The 21589-nt window shown below is 45.7% G+C and overlaps 1 protein-coding gene and 1 pseudogene across 1 annotated transcript; one reads left to right on the forward strand and one right to left on the reverse strand.

Annotated features, from left to right (window-relative positions):
• The first annotated feature begins 251 nt into the window (after positions 1–251).
• On the forward strand, positions 252–5132 carry LOC135369423 (NADH dehydrogenase [ubiquinone] iron-sulfur protein 3, mitochondrial-like; annotated as a pseudogene).
• A 4394-nt stretch (positions 5133–9526) lies between these two features.
• LOC135368265 (solute carrier family 22 member 6-B-like) lies at positions 9527–21384 on the reverse strand. The gene is made up of 9 exons (XM_064601434.1): positions 20950–21384; positions 18549–18652; positions 18291–18445; positions 16219–16387; positions 12821–13054; positions 12511–12725; positions 11968–12149; positions 10437–10579; positions 9527–9759 (listed from the first exon to the last, which is right to left on the reverse strand). Exons 1-9 carry the CDS (start codon positions 21307–21309, stop codon positions 9684–9686), a joined length of 1638 nt encoding a protein of 545 aa, XP_064457504.1. The 5' UTR covers positions 21310–21384; the 3' UTR covers positions 9527–9683.
• Between the last annotated feature and the right edge of the window lie 205 nt (positions 21385–21589).

Genomic DNA, 21589 nt, shown 5'->3' on the forward strand with positions numbered 1-21589 from the left:
CTACAGGAAGTACATAAACTACTGGAGTCTATAAGTTCTTTCCATAAAACTAAGAAACAATCAAAAGCAAAACCATGTTACTTTTAAACTTGTAACGTAAAATTTCCTGCCTGAGCTCTTTCAGTCCAGAGCAATGTAACAAACAAACAAGAAAACACAGCTGAAAGCTTTAAATTAATGCAGACTTTTGTTCAAAAACAACAGCATTCTCACTAGCTCAGCGTCTAGCCTACTGCATTTTTTTATCAGCTATGACGCCCGACGTGCTGGAGAGTCCTTCGGACATTATCGTCGAAGGGGGTGAGACCAGGAACTTTTTAGGCCAATCAGGCTTTCGGCTGACTCTGGAGGCGCCGATAAAAAGAAAAAAAGAAACGAAGAAAACGTGGTTGCGTTTCATCACATTTCTATATTTCACATTTTTATATAGCTATATTTCCATATCTATATATATCTATATCTATCTATGTCTATAAAAAGTGAACATAGCCGAAGATCTGTAGCTGCACGTTGAGCATATATGTTTATAATTTGATCGTGCACTCCTAGCCAAGAACTATATATATATATATATATATATATTATTTTTTTATTGATCCTTATATCGCATTTCTAAGTTTCATATTTTCTATATCGCTTTTTGCGTCGAAACCACGGTGCGATGGCAAAAGTTACTGCTGGGCAGCTGCGCAGAATGGCTTGGCTCTCCCGGGTTCGAATCCGGGCGCCGGCTGTCGCTGGGTGTTTTTCCTGGGTTTATCGTAGATGTCGGCACAGTACCATGTGAAGTCGGCCCAGGACGCACCGTCCTCCCACCCTTCGATAGTCGTGACGTTGCCCGCATAAGCGTGGCCGACTACGGCAAGCAGTTCCATTGTCCATTCAGCAGCAGTTCCATTTTTTTTTTGTTCACCCTAGATAGTCGATCCCCAGATCATCGTGAATCGGACTTCTCGTCACAACTTTTGTAATGATTGTTCCCAAACCTGACGAAATGGTCTAAACGCAGGCTAGCTGATGCATGGAATCCACGTTGAAACAAGCCTGAGCATGGAAACATACAGGAACAAACACAACGATTGTTGTGTATGTTATGTAGTTACGTTATGTATGTTACGTATATTTTATTTAGCCCATGCCCAGCCTTTTTTCATCATAGAGTCGAAAAATATGTAACTTTCGGAAATAATCTGTAGAGTGTAGATGTTGCCGAAAATCTGTAGATCTCCTTACAAATCTGTTGATGTAGCAACACTGGCGCAAGAACAGAAAAACAGAAAAGTATGGCACGCTATCAGCGCCACAGTAGCCAAGCTGCGCCGAGGAGAAACAGCAAAAGCACGGAGTCTGCTACGGTCGCGTTGCTAATACAGTTGGTCGTGGTTAGGCCTCACCTTGAGTACGCGTCTGTCGTGTGGTATCCCATAGTCACTCAACACTCATTAACGCTATTAACAGGTACAAAGCCATGCGGGTCATTTCAGTCTCAGTTAACTACCATCGGACAGCCAGCGTGACGATAATGAGGCAGCAATTCATATCTCCCTCCGCAGTACTTTTTCTCAGCAAGAATAGATTACACTAAGGTTTTCGTGGCCTCAGCCTTGACAAACATTTTCGCAAATTCGTTTATTCCTCGCACATCATTAAATTGGAATCACCTTATCTCCTCAATTTGTAGTATTGTTTGCACTAAACATTTTGACGATGTATTATTCGACCACGATTTGGTGTATGGCATAACTATTTCTTTGCACAGGTAACATCTCACATCATTATTTAGTTGTTCTTTGCATGGATCAGTTACCGAGATCTTTCTGGGTTGAATGTTTGCCTTCCTCTGTATATATATATTATATTACATATATTATACAATATATTACTCCCCTCTGTAGAGTTACTACCTTGAGGTAAATAAATAAATAAAAGTGAGAGACTGCATCTCCGGATGAACCCCCTCAATGCGGCAGCGTATGCCAAACTGTGGAACCTGCGTAAATACTGCAGCCAGAGGGCAGATGTACTCCGCCAGCCACAAGTACTTTGTGGTTGCCATAGTCAAAGTAAAACACTCCGTAGGAGCCGTCGGATGCTACACTCGTGACCTTCTCTCGGTAGAAGCATCCGTCTTCTGAGAACTTGCAAGAGACGTGTTTGCCGGCTACTGGCACGAACTTCCAACGCGTCCAGGTCTTCCACAGAGGGTTTTAGGAGTGGGCCAAAAAATGTGCATGGTGTCCGTCAGGGGCTCCATTGTTGAGAGCGTAGGTGGGGAGACTTTTCATGCTGTTTGCCGAGGGTGGCAATTTTCTGGTGACTGGTACTGGAGGTCCACAATGTGCACTCGTTCCTCAACATCTAATATCGGGTCCTGCAATACTGAGGTGGCGGCGTCCAAGTTTGCCTGGTCACATCTATATAGCCCTCGAGCGTAAGTTTCACCGCATATGCAGGTTGCAGAGGGTACTTCTGATCCAGCGGACGGAGGTCTGACCTTGCAAGGAGGACTGTACCATAACATGCGATCCAGGCGGTAACCTTCTGGGAAAAGCTTTAATGACCTCGGCGCGGCACCACGTTCCCTCGTAGACACATGCAACCACTGCACCAGGCCGCACATCGACAAACTCGTTTGACTTTATTTGGCACTCTGCGGCAAGTTGAGCAGAGGTATTCTTTATGTCTCCCGCGGTCTCTTTCAGCTGTCCGTACATGACTTCAGGAGACTCAATGAAGGATATGTACATTACAAACTTGGTATCTGGTTCAAGACGCAGCTTTTGTATAGATTTTGGCTGCTCTTAGAGTGCACTTTTCACCATACTCCGCAGGTCTCTTTTTGTCGGACAGCTCAACCGTGTACTTCGTAGGAACTGCACCTGCTGACAAACTTGCATCATGTGAACGGAGAGTCTGTTGTGACGTTGTGAAAGGTGTCTGCATCAATAGTTAAGTTGCTCACTCTGCAATGAAATGCGTATACACTGGTTCTTCCAGCAGATCAGGGGGAATAGACAAGGGATTCCGCAAAGCTTTCCCTCTCACCCTCCGTAATCAACGAAGAGAACTCTACATGCTCCTGATACCGAGGACCCTAAGGACCGGTACAAGTTTCCATCTTCCGAGAATCAGCTAAGGTAGGCCATGCCTTCATGTATGGAACAGAGTAGTGCCAGCGAAGCACCGTAGCTATGTACCCTATCCGTGAAATCAGTGGGATCCTTTGCGGAGAGTTGTAGGTACGCATTTTCCAAGTCATCCACATGCGAGACATACACTTCATACGTGCTGTCGAGAGGGAGGGCCAAATACTTGAAGGCAGGTGGTGGTGGTGTGGTAGTTTCGGCGGTCAAAATCTCAACCAATTAACCTCCTTGGAGCAGTGCTATGGACACTATGGGTCTCACACAGTCATTTGGGAATTGTCCATAATGCAGGACATTGAGTGTTACTTCTTCGTAACAGGCCCTTTATATGCTCGATTAGTTGCGAGGCGTCCGTTCTGAAGGAATCAGGTTGACATCGATGCTATCCAAGGGGTACACAAGCAGTGGTGTCAAGACCTCCTCTTCATCTCCTCTTCGAATATCTGCTACAGATACAATTTCTGGATTTCCGTAGTCGATAAACGTAACCTCTACGAAGCTCTCTTCAGCCTTCGGCCTCATCGCATCGCTTCGGCTTCATCGCTCTTCGGCCATGCTGACACCGCCGCCCTGTAACATTCGTTATCCGAGAAGCGGGAAAAGCGCGGAGCCACGCGAGGTTGCTGGTCCTGATGCAGGTATCACGACTGCTTACATTGAAACGACGACATTCACGACTGCTTAAAGATTCATTGTTTTGATCGATGTGCTCCTCGATCTCTGCGACATTATCACAGTGCTTCTGTACGTATAATTTTACCCACTTATGCTCTGACGCCACATGCGTTACCACCACTTTGAAATACGCCGACGTTCGGACGGTGCTGCTCATGTTGAAGGAGTGATTTGTCGCTCAAAATAGCGTCACACACTTGAACGCCGCAGTGGGACATCAATGCGCTACCCACAGCGGGAAGACATGACATTCCAAAAGTAAATGCTCAGTAAATCCGTACCATATAATCTGGACTGCGATGCCTGCCACAGTGTGCGGTGAAGTGAAGGCGAGAAATATCAAGAAAGGTCCCTGCGACGGTAGTCGCAGTAAAAAGCTGCTATTCGGCACACCGTAGCATGCCTCGCGAGCTTTGTCAATACAAGTCACGGGAATGAGATGCACGGGGCACGGGGATGAATTACAAACAAATGTCACCGCTGTCGCACTGAACTCGTATCGGCTTGAGTTGGATTTAAACATCTCCGACGAACAATGGCATTGATCTTGGGTAACCTCAAGAACCCTGCGAGGTTTCGAACTGCTTTGCAACGTCCTGGAGCAATATCATCACTCATTAACGTATAGAAACCAAACGAACCAACCTTTAAATGCGTATAGGAGACGCACCCTACGATACGAAAGCCCTTGGAACTGCAATGACAACATTTGCAAGACTTTGGCCGATATGTTGCAGAAAGTATGCTGAAGTATGTGCAGATAAGGTCCAAATCACGCAAGGGAACGAACTGGAAGTCATGATTGCACCTCAAGGCGTTTTACCCATGTTGTATTTCCCAAAGGACCATCACAACGCACAGTTCACAAACATCATTGACGTCGCAGGAGTGGATGTGCCATCTCGAAAGAACAGGTTCGAAGTCGTTTACAGCCTGCTTTTCATCCACTTCAACTCAAGGATTCGAGTCAAGATCTACACGGACGAGGTAACAACGCTCGACTCAGCCACGGAAGTTTTCAAAGGCGCCAACTGGTACGAGCATGAGATATGGGACATGTTTGGGGCCTTCTTTGCTAATCATCCAGACCTCCGAAGGATTCTCACAGATTACTGATTCGAAGGACACCCATTCCGCAAAGACTTTCCCCTCAGCGGTTACGTCGAAGTAAGGTACGGCGACGAAGTGAAACGTGTGGTCGTCGAGCGTCTAGAATTGGCATAGGAGTTCCGCCAGTTGGACGTGGCAAACGCCATGGTAAACATTCCCAAACTTGCATTCTAGGACATTAAAACCCACTTTGAAGCCCCACTAGACCCACTTTTAGTGTTCTTAAAAAAACTCAAAGTTAGTACGTTAACCCATTATTGTTATACAGGGTGTCCCACACTCTTAAACCCGTACCTTTTATTGTAACTTTTAGAAACATGTAACTTCTATATAGACGTAGATTTCGAGATTTCTTATAGGTTACACCACTGTAACGTATATTTAGAGGTTAAAAGCGACCAAGGTCATGTCTTTACAACACGAATAGAAGTTACATCTCGGAAAAAACAAAAACAGCTTGTTGTAACTTATAAATGTACCCTCTACTCCGGCACTGTAACTTCTAAGCGAAATCTCCAACGATAATTTCTTTGTTAGTTTCTTATCGTTGATGTTCTTATCGTTTGTTTTCCTTCTATTTTTCAGCATAATGCCGCGTTTCAGCCTCCCATTCGAGACGACAGTTGAGAATCTACGCTGTTATTTTTTATCTGTTTCAGCGTCATCTATACGTCGACTACATGTTATCAATGCTGTATGAACACAGATTATAAGCTCGCAGTCTGAAATACTGATAGTATGTTTCTTTTTAAAGGGTGGAAAACCATTGTCAATGCCGCAACCACCAAGATTTCCGATTTCGCTGCGTAGCCGAGCCTGGTCTATGTCTATCCACACTGAGAGCGGTTGCCTTGAAACGCTTAACGCTCGTCGTCCGTCCGTTAACAAGTGTAATCTGTTTTAATCAGTGGTTTTCCTTGCGTTTATCATAGTATCGTCAGGAACAACGGAAAAGCTAGATGTCTCTAGCAAACAAGGATATTTTCGGTGTTCTCAGGGGAAAGTGTAGTGAGTGCGAAGATTGCAAAGAATATATAACCGAAAACGAACGTCACCACCGCAGCCCTAATTCACACACTTCATACACTGGGTAAGTGTACGTTTTGTGCTAGGTACGTGCGTTATTTTGATAGCAAGAGCTCTTAGCGCATGTTTGTTGTGATTATGGCAAGCGTTTTGCGGTCCTGCATATGAACGCCATTTACGCTTGCTACTTTTCTGCTCTTACTTGGTCGCCAAGTCAATACACCGGCGTGCATTTTGCGAGCTGCGGATATATGCATCAAGATATATAATTCGCAGCTTCCTACTCGTTGTATTCTTACGATATTCTAAGACTCAATCGCGGAGTGAACGCCTTCCTGCATTTATGCTGCTTTGTACCTTGTGCTTTGTACCGATTTGAATGGTTCCGTAATAGTTACTCTCATTGCCCAAACTTTTGTTCCCAGGATCCCACATGCAGGTTCACATATACCGTCACCAGCGCAATGCAGTACCTCACAAACTCGTCCCAGAGCGCCTCCAACGCTGATAACGCAGTAATGTAGTGTCTCCTGCGTTACTGTACACTCATATTCCTCAAGGTTGTGTGCGTTTTATGTAATACTGTATTGCCATTTGCGCTCGCCTCTGCAACACGAATGTGGAATAAATTTTTTTCTGCTGCAATTCTCCATTTCGTTGGGTGTGTTCAGCTTAGCAAACATAGGTCAGTTGTTTTGACTCGCTAGCTTCCTCGCACTTTTATGCATTGCTTCTCACTTAGAAGATAGTTCTTTTTTCCACATACATGGTAAAGCGACCATGGTTTCTCCTCACATCAGAATCGCACTTGTGCACAATGTGTCACCTCTCGACAGACTTCTGTTTTTGTAATATACATATGTTCAAGATCTCCTTTTCTGCGGGTTCATTTTGGTACTTTGGTGTGTTCTGTAAATGTCTGTCCACATCCCACGCACGGGGTGTTTGTTTTTATTCGCATCACACCAGCGCTCATTTGACAGGTGGGTTACGTTAATTTTCGCAAATTAACCCATCCGTAGTTACAAACATCTCCGACATTTCCTGACGCATGTGTCTGTAACTACGGACCGATTAATTAGCAAAAATTCACATAACCCACCTGCCAAATGAGCGCTACTATGTTGCGAATAAAAACGAACATCCTGTATAAAAAGCCGCGCGTTGGCGTACCCTTTACGGGCAGGTGCTGGATTGAAGGCCGTAACCTCTAATTAGTGGGTTTCCTTGTAACTTTTATAAAAGGGGTCGCTCAGAGGGTACCTGGTAGCTTCTGAAATAGAGGGTAAAATATTGCGATTTTTTACCCTTTACTAAAGGGTACGGAGTTAAGAGTGCACCGAAAGAGGGCCAGGGGCTAAAGAAAAAAACGGAGTGCTCTACACAAACGGAACCAACTGTACGAGCTTGGCAGTTGTGTGGTCTATCCAGAAATATTTTTTTCATCGCCCCTTGTCAATTAATTAGCGGTAATTAATATCTAACTTTTTAATTATCGGTTTTAGTTCTCGGATCTCAATGAGGAAGTTGTAGTACATGCCGAAAAAGACACAACTGAAGTGGTTCGAGGTCGCTATGCCTTGTGGTTTCGTTTTTTCCCGGGTTTAAAATTTTATTTAAAGCGAGCGATAAAAGAGAAACGAGCGGCACTTTTCGGATACTTGACTAAGAAACAGGTGCTAGCTACTAGTGAAGCAGTAGGTGTTTCTTACTCAAGTAGCAGAAAAGTACCACTTGCTTTTCTTTTATCGCTCGCTTTAATTTCTGGACACGTTAGAGCGAACATCCTATAGCCGATATGTTTAATTATGCTTAGCTGATACGGTTAGTCATATATGTCTAGCTATGTTATGCTGATATAGCAATATTTATCAATGTTTTGCTAAGTTTAGCTATGTTCAGCTATGTTTGGCTGATATGTTTGCTGGATGTTTCATTTTTTTCAGCTCTTATTAGAAGATACATCACTCATAATGGTAGAAATATTCATAAAGTCGTTCGAATTGTGAATTGCATTGAAGTTGAAGACAGCATTGTGCTGCCCCTTATCTTAACATACGGTGGCAGTGCTCATTTTGAGGGCGTGGATTTTTCTGCGATTTATTTCAGAAGGTGGATTTTCATGGGTGTACCTTTAAGCGTCCGTTTTTAGTGTTTTAATATTAAGAATTTACTTCGGTGTACATCCTTAGCTACTGGTGTACTAACTGTAACTCGAATTACAGTTACTTTTACAGTAACAGCTACTAACTCAGTTATTTTTTCAAGATACTGCTTCAAAGTAACTCGGAAAATGCGTAGAAGTTACTGAAAAGGTACTTTAGTTGGACTACTAAATTCTGACTTTTGAACTTAAGTTACTAACTTAAATACTCATTGTCAAGTCAATTTTTATTTTTCCTTTCAGCAGGAATGGGAAGCAATAAAGCCGAGGAGGCTTGACTAGGTATTTTTCTGTCATTATTAGAACATCCGGTGTAATTCTAATATATTGATTACAAACTGAAGGGGACACATAATGTAGGGGTTGTATGCCATAGAAGTTCGCTCTGCACAAAGGTATTCGCTCCGAGATCGGACAGTGTCGGCGCGCTGCGGAGAAGCGATGAACTACCGTAGTGTGGATGGCTTCATCGCGTAGTCTGCGTTTTTTTTTACATTTATTGCGGGTCCAGTGCAGTAGGTGGAGCATTGGGGACCTGAACAGTATGGTGCTATCGCGGCACAAGTGATCTTCCGGTGAATATACGCAAGAATTACGGAAAAGATAACCATCAACTCCGAACATCGGCCGGCGTGTTATCCACACTAGAAAGGTGACGGTGTCGCCCCCTATAGGTCGATCTCACAGCAAATACACTCGCCATGCACTCACTGCTCACTTTGAAGTGAATAAGTAGACACTCTTTCTCTCGATCACCAGGCCTTTTAAAAAGCTGCTATTATTATTGGTCCTTGTAACCGATTTGTCGAATCGTCGCGATATAATACAGAGAGAGCTCACCTATAGCAACTCCGCGCTGAACACCCGCTTCTTCCTTGTTCCGAAGCTCTCCCTCTTCACAGGTGCAGTTTTGACATAGCCTCGTCGCCATGAATACATTAGAAACGTTGTCCAACTCAATTTTCTTTCTTTTTTTTTCTTTTTTTGACAACACAATGGATCCGGATTGAAATGTCCAGGAGCTTACTTCGAAGGTAATTGTTCAACGTCACGCACTGAACAAGCATTCAAATCGTCACCTTTCGCGGACATTTATTGTAGCAGTTGAGTTGCACACGCAAATGCAGCTTTATAAATGCATAAATTGCGCTTTTGTTAAGCAAGCCGAACCTCGCATAATAGCTTTAGCACTAGGGTGAAAGCGTTCTTGGGGTGACGAGTAAATCCTAGTCCAGACCAGTATGGTCCGTTGTCAGACACTTCTCGTCTCAGTATTACCGTAGATTGCTACATATAGAGAGGGAAAAAATGAAGAGAGAGCAATACAACGTAGTATTGTCCATCACAATAACCAGGCAGCGGGAAACACAGAGATACGGGATACGGAACGCGTAAACGGCAGAACTGTCGGCTTACGATTTATTCCATTACAAGGCACATATTTAAAAGACAAGTCACAACAAGAAGAGTGGCTGAAATGCAACAAGTTTAAGGTCGTTATCAACGCAGGAGGTCAGGGCTCGGCTCATATAAGCAGTCATATAGGGAGCACAACATTTCGCTTACACAGCATCTGTTTTCAAGTTTTCAATTTTCGCATCGTTGTCGTTGAGCTCGATGTTGTATCTTGCGCTTCGACTGAAAAAGACGGGGAAAAAATGGAGCCCTTGAAATGCGAGCACGAAGTAAGCCACACGGATGCATCTTCCAGCAATTATTACGCGTGCTTATGTAGTCCATAACCCCCACGTTAAAGGTAGGTCTGGCAGGGTGCTTTTACCTCACATCGGTCGCAGCTGTATGGCTGCGTCGATACGTATAGGGCTGTATAGTGTTCAACTGAGCCTCACCTGCTGTACCGCATGTAATAAATCAAAAACTGCACAAAGCCGAAGAGGTATGCAACTGACCACCCCACGCCGTGCACTGTCTACGTTTTACGCTCATGTGTTATACAAGTGAAGGTGAAGCATTCTTGCGAAAAGCAAATTTCGTGCTTTGCCGCACACCATCATCCAGGAGATAGGGTTTTTACATAGGGAACACAGCCGTATGGGGTGGGGGGGGGAGGAGGCGGTCGCCCCTCCCGCATTCGCGTGGCGCCGGAATATCGGAAAGGACGTACTGCGCGTATAGCAGGCGACACCAATCACCCTGTCGTCTGGTATGGAATATATGAGGTTTTGCGAATCTTCCACTGGGATATTCGAGAGAATGTCGTTCCTGTGAATACACAGTATCCGGCGAAGGTGGCGGGACTTAAAGTGTCCATAAAGCTTCAATAGAAATGAAAACCCGTCAGTGAAAACACGTACTTTCTGCCTAGGGCGTCAGCTTCTTCAAAAGTATCCGGAAGGGCGACACCTTGAGTCTCCGGAAGAAAGCAGGCACACATTGCTCCAATCACTCCGGCTGCTCCCATAGCTATGGATGGGGCCGTGAAGTGGACATGCTTGCCCTGTAAATGACGGCAGTGTCAAGAGTCGAACGTCAATACCAAAAAAAGAGGCAATGAAAAGCAGGCCTTACTCTCGGAAGCAGCTAAATTGCTCTTGGACGCAGTGTTACTTTTGCATTTTAGTAAAGGCGAGTAGGCTTTGCTTTAACTAAACGTGGCATTATAGCTAGGGTATATATCGTTCATCTTTGAAAAGGGGGGGGGGATTCAGTCTGGGAGTAGAATAATCAGTCGGATAATGAATGCAATTTATCCTGTCGGCCTCACAACTCAGTTCAATCAAATTTTCCTATGAAAGATGAAAGTCACTGAAACGTTTAGCCAGCTGTAGGACTCGAACCCAGATCTTCTGGATTGCCGGTCCGGGGCTCTACCAATTGAGCTAAGCTAACACGCCTTCTCAGCGACTTCCAGGGTGCGTCATCTGAAGGGACAAACCAGCCACTCTGTCTCACTCATCCTCCTTTCACTCTTACATTTTTGCTCACTCATACACACATTCATACGACGGGATTGACGCAGGCGGCAACTGTTGAACACGAAAGAACTGATGTTCTGAGGCTGGAACAACATAGAAGGGACAAATACATACAATGCCTCAAATTGCCTAAGAAATTAACGATGAAGCGCTGAATTAACGATGAAGAGCAACCGGCAATCCAGAAGATGTGGGTTCGAGTCCTACATCTGGCTAACCTTTTCCGTGACTTTCATCTTTCATCGATAATTTCTTAGGCAATTTGAGGCCTTGTATGTATTTGTTACTTCTATGCTGTTCCAGCCTCAGAACATCAGTCCTTTCGCTTTCAAATTTGCCTCTCCGAGTCTTCGGATCAGAGGCCGCTGGTACGTCGTGAAATGGTGGCGTCGAGTAAGGAAAGCGAAGTATGAACTTTCATAAAAGATGTACTCCTCTGTGAGTTCCAATATAGGATTTGCCGTATAGCCATGTCCATCTCTTTAGTTCTGACAACGACCTACTAGGTTATAACGACCATTTCATAATCGGCAACCCCTATGAGGCACGATCCGCTAGGGGCGCTACTCAACGGCCCGCGAGATCTGGACAATTGCAATTTGAATTTTGAACGCGCAGCAGCAGACGCACGACTACCGTAGCAGACGACAGCAACGGCTCCTATGAAAACGCGTAGAATGATTACGATAAGCAACTTTAGGAAGAAGCATCTCTCGTGGGGTATCCACCACTTGTATAAAAGTACTAAGGCAAGCTAAAGTACAAAGTAATGCAGAAATTGAGTAAGTAATAGCTGGGCCGATGAGTAGCGCCACCGCTAGCTTCTAAATGCGGCGCTGGGAAGGGGTACCTATGACAATGCCCTTATAATCTAATAGGTCGTGGTTCCGGCATCAGCATCTTTGAGTACCAGATCTCGCATGAATGGCGCAACGATTCCGCCGATTCGTCCCATAGTGAAGCAGCAAGAGAAGCCGAAGCCCCTGGCCGCTGTTGGAAATATTTCCATGGTATAGACCCACTTGACGGCCGCCGAGATGACGAGGATGAAACGACAGGTCATGTTGAGGGATAGGCGGAGCCAGAAGTCATCTGTGCTGAAAACAACGCAAGTATATAATTCTCCGAGGCGGCACTGTACTTTCGAATTATACTATTAAAGGCAAGTGAAGCGTATCGGTGAAAGAAAAAGCTTAAGGGCGCATGTAATGACTTGGCTTGAAAAAAAAAATGTCAGGAGCAGTAGCAATTAATTGAGATTACATGAGATTAATTAGATAAGATTACAAGTTCTGATCGCTGTGGACGCGGTATGAACCCGTCTTCTATTTTTTACGATGCGGTCGAAATGCGTAACGATTGCTAGATTAACCCTGTAGGATTTTGTCAATGATTAATTAAAGATGGGTTCCGTTTTTCTCAAAGAAGCTCCACAATGAAATATACCACAGACCAAGGGGCAAGAGAGACGTCGCGATGGCTGCAACGCCTGCCAAGAGTAGGAAGACGCTTTGGGAGCGTCGCCGCATGAGGTAGCGAACCACAGGGAAGCTCAGAAGGCCAGCTGGTATTTCTGCGGCCGCGGACAGAGCAAAGTTGATGAACGGGCTCCCTCCAATGTCCACGGACGACAGTGCAGTGGCGTACATGAAGAAGTTGTCGCAGAACCTGCGTTTGCGGTTTTCAAGGTAAAGTGTTGGGTGTAAGTAGATAAATTGACCATCACTATATTAGGCTACACGTCAAGAAAGGTTGGAGCTAACCATATGACGAAGAGACACGCCATGTTCGCGCGCAGTCTTGAATGCCGCAGGATCTCCGTGGGCCCGGCAGATGTCAACCGCGCGTCATACTTTGCTTTCTCTATCAGCTCCTTCAGGACGGGCTTCATGTCTGGAATAGCTCGTCCGTTCACTTTGAGGATCTTTTCGATTGCACGACGGGCTTCGTTCTCCTTGTGCCTCGATATCAACCAGCGCGGCGACTCCTGGACTATACTGCGGGAGAACAACGACAAGATATGCATGCAATGATGATGACCAATCAAATTTGAGGCTTAAGACCGAGTCAGTTGTTAAGAAAGTCTATGGGGAATTTTCGTTCGCAGGGTTCTCATCATAGATTGAGAAGTTACCCGTCAAAAAGAACTCGTTACACGTTAAGTTACCACGTGCTAAATGTAACGTAATGTAATGTAAGTTAATAACGAAGTTCTTCAGCATGAAATCTAACTCTCAGTTACTGAGTTACTTAACAAAAAGAACGAGTTACTTCCAAGTTACTTCGGACACAAAATAGCATTACGCAGGGGCAGCGCGCGAGCAGTTGAGTTAGACCTTGAGTTGCCTGCGGAGGAGTGCAACACGCTTAGATCGTTTTCCTTTATGCCCAACAATAGCCCTCTCCCGGTTTGTAAATAAATGACGTCATAGTGTTCGACAGCCCCAAAATTTGGTAGAATTGAACTACCCTCGAAGCTAGAGGTGAACAAGGTCGCGCCAGAAAGCCACAGTCTTGAGGGGATTACGACATGATCCCTTGAATGGACGAGACCCTTCTTTCAGTGGGAGACAGCGAACAAGTGTCCGTTCGTGGAACCAAGCCGTCCTTCCACTTTGTTTCGGTTTCAGTCTGTCTACCAATATGTCATGATGACGTTTCTCTAGTAGAGGTCTATTCGAACGCTTTGCATCTTACCCCCCCGTGGGCGCACAATGGTTCAGCTTTATTTCAATGGCAGCAGTTCTTAGTTCCTGAATAAAATACTGTCACTCATTGAATATCACGTTTTATGGCAAAATATGCCATGAAGGAACCGGAGAGAAAGGTAGAAAATGTGTGGACGTGAGTGAAAAGCGAGTTAAAAGTAACTTGGAACTTAACTTAAGTTACTTTGGCAAAGTTACCAAAAAAAGGAACGAGTTCCTCTGAAAGTTACCACGGCGCAAAAGTACCGAGTTACGTTACAAGTTACCAAAAAAAGGAACTTAGTTACAGTAACGAGTTACCTTGAACTCAGGTTCTCATAAACCCCGCTAAATTTCTACACGAGCACGTGTGTTCCCCCTCGAGTTTATCTAGGGAATGAGATATTGTTGATGACCTGACGTCATGCGATGATTTTTTGGCTAATTCAAGTTTGTCAAATTTTCAATACATGGGAGTCTGTGGGAGATGCAACAAAATCGCTTCTCTCGGCAAGCCCACCCGGATGTTTGGGCCAAAATGACGTCATTCCCTACAGTAACAGTCGGGGAATTGATTGCAATAAAAAAATTCGACAAGCTTACTGCAGTTTTCCGGATCCCTGCGAATGAAAATCATGACTTTGTCGTTTGCTAGCATGTTCTGCACGCTGGCGCCGAAAAACAAAATGTGACGGTGCAACCAGCTCTCTCCAGAAGTGAACTTTAACCAGACCGCATGAGTCCGCCTTAATTTCTGGTTCACTGCCGTAGAGCACACCCGTCAATATATAGGACTAGTCGACGCGTCAGCTAGTCTTATTATTCACACGTTAGCTTTACCATTACAGTGCAGGCGCATTCTCGCTCGACCGTCATGGGATCATATAGTTGAAGCCATGTACGCTTCCAGATGTCTCAGAGGTGTGAGAATCCTCTGTACAATCTAATTGTTGCGTGACGTGACACACGGCAAAGGAGAGAGAGAGAGAGAGAAATACATGATGACGATGATATGGGGATGACTTCCGCTCATTGAGCGGAATGCTACCCAAAGGCAAAGGAGAATATCCTTTTACGAAGCGGACTTTTCGGGAAGCTGAGATCGGCTATCTCCTTTTCATCTGTAAACGCGTATGCAGTAGCCTCGAACGAAGGCGATACGACGACAGTACTCTCGAACGAAGGCTAGACCTTGTTTTCATTGTCAAGTACTCGAAATCTGCATGCAGATACTGCAGTTGTGGTACGTGCTTTCGAATTCATTGGTCGTATTGTTATGTTTACTGGTACTGCTTGTATTGCAAACTGTATGATGGGACAAACGCAATGCTTGCCCACATCACGCTTTAAAAATAGTACTGCCCTCGCCCTCAAAACGAAGAGCACGCACTTACTGCTTCGTCATCCTCCCCGGCGAACACGGACGAACGCGGATATGAAGGCAACAGCTGTTACGGCCTTATTGGGCCATCGTCAGCAGTAACTGTCTTACAAACTATCTTACTGGTATATGTTTCGAACGAAACACCAAAAGGAGTTTGCTGTCGCCGTGTGTCACCGCAACAAACTCCTTTCGCGAGGGTGTCATTTGTAGCTGTAAAGGAACTCCAAATGGAAAGGCGTTCAAACGTGCCCGCGTGCCAGGGGTATAAAAGCGAGCAGTGTCACACTCTCTTATGGCGAATTCGCGTGGTCACTACCTGGCAGATTTTTTATTTTTTTTGCCAGATTCGGGGCAACTCTGTTGGCTTGGCCGAAGGTAACGATGTCGTTTGTTCTCGTGGCGCTTTCCGAGCGCCAGGAATTTGCCAGCTAGCACTTTTTCCGCACGGTCTCGAAGCGATTGCCAGGCTATATCCGGTGTCGTCACGTCCGCACCGCGGGGTTGGCGAGGGCCCTCATTGGACCGCACGTCGAAGTTCACATGCGTTAGCAGACGACGGAACCGGAAGACGAGAGACCGCGATTTCCTAAGCGTGAGCCAAGCGACTATAGTGAATGACAACTTAAGTCCTACAATTGGGACCGCCCACTCATCTGTGGAAGGCTCCTGCGATTGGCTACCAGCCTTTGCACGACGGCCCCGCTTCGCGATGTAGTGCCGGCTTTCTCTCTCCCCGTTCCCACTTGGCCGCGCCGCACTACATTCGCGCGCGCGGAGCGATTCTTGTGTGGGGGCGGGGTCAAGTGTATGACTTATGTTGTCACTGGCTATGAAAACCGCTACATTCCTGGCACTCATGGTCGGGGGTGGCAACGGTCACGTGGTCCAGTGCGGGCACCGACTTAGCAGTTTCTGAGCGCTAGGCCGTGTTGCCACGAAATGACCACCCGAATTCGCTATTAGACTCTCTCTGCGGATACAGATCCTGTCAGGCGTTCCGGGAACGCCCCTATGCCAATGCACATCTTGAGTGTCGGATTTCGAAGCTTCCTAAGAGCCGAATGTTCATGGTGTGAAAATGTGAACTTACAGCATGAAGGGCAGCAGAAAGATGGCACTGAGCCCAGCTGATAATTGCAGGTACTTCCAGCTGGCGAGGAGATACGCAAGGCCAGGCAAGAGAAGCGTCGGTAGCGTGAAGCCGAGCGAGAAACCCACGTTCAACAGCATGCGATGACGTGCGTGAACCACCTCAGTAACTGCATCCATTGAGAACGAATTTAAGCGGGGTTTCATGGCCGGCATGTTTCTGTGCTCAGGGTATCCCCCGTTCGCGTGTAGTACAGTGCAGGACAAAAGTTTATGGAACACGTTCCAGCTCATTCCTTCCTCAGAGTGATACGCTAGCAGCGAATGGTACCGAGCACACTTACACACAGGTGACTGGATCACCTATAGGCACATATTTGTAACACCCTACGGTCCCATTCACTGATAGTGTGTTACTTTGAAGAAGAAATATGTCAGAGGTTGTTCGGTAAATTTTGTCCAGCACTGTACGTACAATGGGATCGTGCATTACAATGACTGTACTGTAATGTTGTTAACAGCTATTCAGGTCGCAATTACGAATCATAAAGCAGTCGGAGGTAAGTAACATCATCAAGCACCGTGCAGTGATCGAAGCCAGAATATACAGAACACAGCGCTGGTGTACAGGATTGCTTCAAGATTCAAGAATTTCAGAACACTACTCTCAGTGGCTGAAGGCATGAAGAATAGGTATGGGAAGCCTATTCGTATGGAGTTCGTAAGCGACACTCATAATATGTGGGCAGTATTGTCGAAGCATTTTATTCAGTCATTGAAAGGTGACACACGGATATGGTCGTCCAGCGGAGGTTACCATTGAAGAAGTGTGTTGCACAGTGGAAACTCAATGTACTGTACAGGTCGTGATGCAGGCGTGTCTGCGTGGAGAAACTTAACCGAGTGCACTTCATGCGATCCAGTGCCGCTGTTCCAAAGGCTCATGGAAGCTTCATGTTATCCCTTGTCCCCAGGGGAAGAATACTATCGAAGACGTCGTATGGTCGAGACGTTTAAAACTGCGCCCGACAATGGCGGTTTCGGGACTCACGAAGGCACGCCGGTGTGTCAGAGGATCGGTATGACGGGGCCAGTGATGAGCACCCGTAAACCATTTACAGTGTAGACTACGCTGGCGTTATATAGTGTCTCAGTTGGCCCTATGAAGTGATGTAGCATGCTGTCCAATGCTGGACCCCCGATCAGAAAAACCCTGGATCCGCCCATGAAGGGAAGGCACAGGGGACGTTGTGTTCGCTTGCACTAAGCGATGCCTTCGAGCAGGCTGTGAAGGCGCTCGGCAGAAACGTTAAGAATCGTATGGTAGGCGGTAGTCGTGATGCTGTACATTTCCAAGGGCTTGCAGAGTCAGCAAAGTGTGCCTTCGTATTGACCGCCAACGGTGAGATGTTAGTGAGCTTTAGTATATATCGTAGGCTATCGCCTGTGCGTACAAGAAAGGAATAGCGTTGGTGGTTCTACGCACACGCAAGACATAAACAGAGCTTTGCGCATTGAGCAGAACCGCCGCGCTATCCATTACGTACGCAAAGGCGACAGTGTACGATATACTAAAACTCGCTATTATCTTCGTTTACATGGAAAGTGCGCAATCCATGCCACTATGCGCGCCTGTATCACTGTCTCGGCGGTGACTTCTGGGAATGGGTATGACCTTAGATCAACATTTGAAACACTGTCTGTACAGGGTAAGCTGTATGTGGTACCCGTTGGCCGGCTGTAGAGGTCCGGCAATATGTAGGTGGTTTCGGTCGAAGGGTACCACTGACTGGCCAGGCATGGTATAGCCCAGAGCGTCATAAAGCGGCATTGTAAACAAGAAGGCTGACATTGCTTTTCTTGTCTACGTACGTCAATGAAGTTAACATGATTCTTTATTCGCTTCTACTGTTTCTAATAACGCGGGGCAGTGGTATACGATACTTCAGTTTATCAACTAATTCCAGGGCACCGAGCTGTTTTCGTAGTACAGAGGATATATTCATAGGACTGCAGCAAGAATGACTGAAGTGGTCCTGCGCAACTTATATACGAATGCCAAACGATACATACAGAGAGCCGCCGACGTGGTCTGTATTCCCGCAATGCACATGGACGAAAAGAAGCGGAGAGCGTTGAATACTGTGACGGAAGGAGATCCGGCAGCAGCTGAACCAAATACGATCACCGCCATTGTCGACGCGAAGAACATGAAGCGTCGTCCGAATCTGTGAGAATACCAGGTCTTTATGTGTGGCACAAGGGTAGGTGTTCGTCTGTGCGCAAGACTAGCGCTTCGGGGATTTTTGATAAAGCGAACCTTATACGTACCTGTCAGAGAGCAGTCCAATGAGGAGGGCTCCAACCAGGGAACCCACGAAGACGACGCTTTGCATAGCTGACCGCTGCCAGTCATTGCTGCATACTAGCTCCCACTATAGAATATACGTACTAGAGAAGGTTAGTAATTTCCAGTACAGAAATGTCAAGGTAAGAGCCTCAGGACGTGAGTCACCGATATTTCGAACAGAGACCGTTCTTCTCCCTCTCTCTCCCTCTTCAGTCTGTGTTCGAAATATCGGTGGCTCCCGTCATGAGGCTCTCCAACAGAATATATTATAGAGTGTCATAAACGCATAAGATTTGATTAGATTTGATTATTAGGCAAAACAAAACGGAGAAATCGGCTTCACGAGTGTGAAGTCAGCAACTCTACATCCCTTGCACCAGTTACATTGGCGAAAAACTCTTGGAACGATGATGATGATGATGATTCCGACGAAAACTTGTTATGGCGAGCTGACCATAGTGTCGTCACAAAACGCAGAAAAAGTTCAACAGCAAAACCCACAAACATCCAAAGATTCAAAACTTTGTGTCTGCACCAACGCATAAAGACTCACGTGCATCTCTGACTACCTTTTCATGTGGATGGAATAGTTCTAACACGGTCATCATTTCAACACGTATCAATTCAGGCACTTTTCCGATATGAGCGATTCAATTTAGGGCTATTTAGGGCCTGTCGTCGCTTCGCGTTCACCATTAATTCATATTAACCTTTGTGAAGTGGGGTAGGGTCCTGTGGCTACCACGGGGAAACATCCCATCTCATCATCACTTTTCCTTCATTTATTGTTGGTTGTTGTTAGGGCTATTTGTATCCCTACCAGGTCGGTGTGTACACATGAATGCCGGGGTTTTGGCAAAAAGCAGGAGTGATGCTTGACGATGGTCAAAAGTGGTACTTGAGGGGAGTTCTTGGAACAATTATCGCCGCTGTGGGTTTATCAGGCACTCTATCTATATATCTTCAACTACCTGTGTCAATAGCTTACACCGCATTCCAATACCACGAAAAGCTGGGAACGTGTGGCAGTATGAATTACGAGAATGTACGCAAGGTAATATCATAATACTTGTGGTACCGGTGAATATAGAGATTCAGGCGCACGCGTTTTCTTTTTTACTTTCCTGCATGCGAACGCGGCGTCGATTAGCAAACTACAGCACAACTACTATATACCAAAGTATACTACTACATTTAAATCAGGTTCAATTATGAATAATGATGTCATGGTGTGCTCCCCCGTTTAGGCTGCAAAATGCATACACTCACATTAGCTTCTTCCAGACAACTAATTTCGATGCCACGGAAGAAAGCCACGCACGATATTCATCGCATTTTGACGAGTCACAAACTGACTGAACAGCGGTTCTGGCCACTTTATGAGCTTTGAATTTCACGGTCCGTTTGCATTGTTCACGTACAAGGTTGGCACGGAAATATTATCTTCGCCGTACCAACTCTTTCCACAGTATCATCGAAGCGATCGACATGAATTACAAAACATCCGCAACAGTCTTCATTATTAACAACAATTAATTATGCGTAGTTAATTATTAAAATATATCGCAAATCATAAAATATATTATTAAAAACAGGCGCGATTCAACTTCGCACGCGTTTATGCGAATTTTTCTTTTACTCCAGCAGTCAAACACCCCAGGGCATCGTCATTTGTTGCCGTTTTTCACTGGAGCGAGCGACGGTAGAAGATTTAGTTTGGGGGGGTAACAATAATATGACTCTGTCCTACGTATATTTCTTAGTCTAACACACGTTGCCGCAGCACTTTGTAATGAATGTTTTTTGGTTACTTCTTCTAACACAATAACATGCAACGAAGTTTTTTTCGAATATCCCTCAATAGAATTTGTACGATCCCCATTGCTTTACACACGACTAGAAAAATGAGAGCGACAATATATACAGGTACTAGAAGAAAACGACAGGCAGACAACGAAGGTATACGTATACTTATATATGCATATATATATATGTATGTATATATACTGTCTGCCTCTCGTTTTTTTCTAGTACCTATTTCATTGCGCGGTCTCCAGAACCCATTCCTTTCAGCATATATATATATATATATATTATACATATATATAACAAAATAAAAATAAACAACCACAGGCACGGCTCGCGTCAAAGTTAACTTGAACGCCGCTCCAGCCTGCGAAGAGGGACGAGAGCCACCCTGCCAGCGTCTAGAAGAAAACAACGCCTTCGTAACGAGGGTCACCCCTTCTAACTCTAAGTAGATCACAAGAACGCCCTCAACCGTTATTTCTGCTAGGCACCACCAGAGTCCGCAGGCCGGAATGGCGTTCAAATTGACTCTGATGCGAGCTGTACACACGCGTCAGTGAGAACATTCTTCACCTCAGGAACGGCTGAAGAACCCGGTGTACTCTCGTTGAAGGCCCAGGACTGGCAGGGCTCTATCGTATTCTCATCCAGGAGTCCAGACGTTTCATCCAAGACAGCGTACGCGTTACAGGCGTCATATTCAAGTCCGAGAGATCCGTTCAGCAGGGGTATCGCTGCCTGCTTCCATTCGCTTTCGGTCCAGTTCATGAACGGTGAGACCTGCGGCTTCGAGCACCAGTGTTCAACGTCGGGCACTATGAACGGCACGACGAGCAGAGTCCACGATGTCGGGAAGGCCCTGAGCACAGTGAGCGCACCTACGGCGGCGTGGTACCATCCCAGGTCGCCCACGACATCAGAGACGTCTAACATTTCTGAAGGAGCTTCGGACGGTGCTCACTGACGCGAAGCGAGACGCCGTCTCCTCGTAAGAGACCTCATTGTCGCCTTCCTGCTTACGTTATCATGTCCAAGATTACGGGAAACGGAGCATACAGTGCGGGATGAATTTGCGCGCCGTCTGAGGTGCGTCGAGGTTGAATGATACACAAGACACAGAAGAAAAAAGGCTTGGTTGGTTGTTTGGTAAAGAAAAAGAAAAATGTGGACATGTTGCCCAACTCTACACTGTAAACTTTTTCACACCTTTAAA

The sequence above is a fragment of the Ornithodoros turicata genome, chromosome 9 (genome assembly GCF_037126465.1).
Source record: "Ornithodoros turicata isolate Travis chromosome 9, ASM3712646v1, whole genome shotgun sequence".
NCBI classification, from domain to species: domain Eukaryota; kingdom Metazoa; phylum Arthropoda; class Arachnida; order Ixodida; family Argasidae; genus Ornithodoros; species Ornithodoros turicata.

Coding starts and splice junctions, on each gene's coding strand:
- LOC135368265 (XM_064601434.1), bottom strand. CDS start 21,309: ATGTTAGACGTCTCTGATGTCGTGGGCGACCTGGGATGGTACCACGCC. Junction 18,446..18,548: donor ATTGGACTGCTCTCTGACAG/GTACGTATAAGG, acceptor GTATTCTCACAG/ATTCGGACGACGCTTCATGT. Junction 12,726..12,820: donor GCGTGTCTCTTCGTCATATG/GTTAGCTCCAAC, acceptor CCGCAAACGCAG/GTTCTGCGACAACTTCTTCA.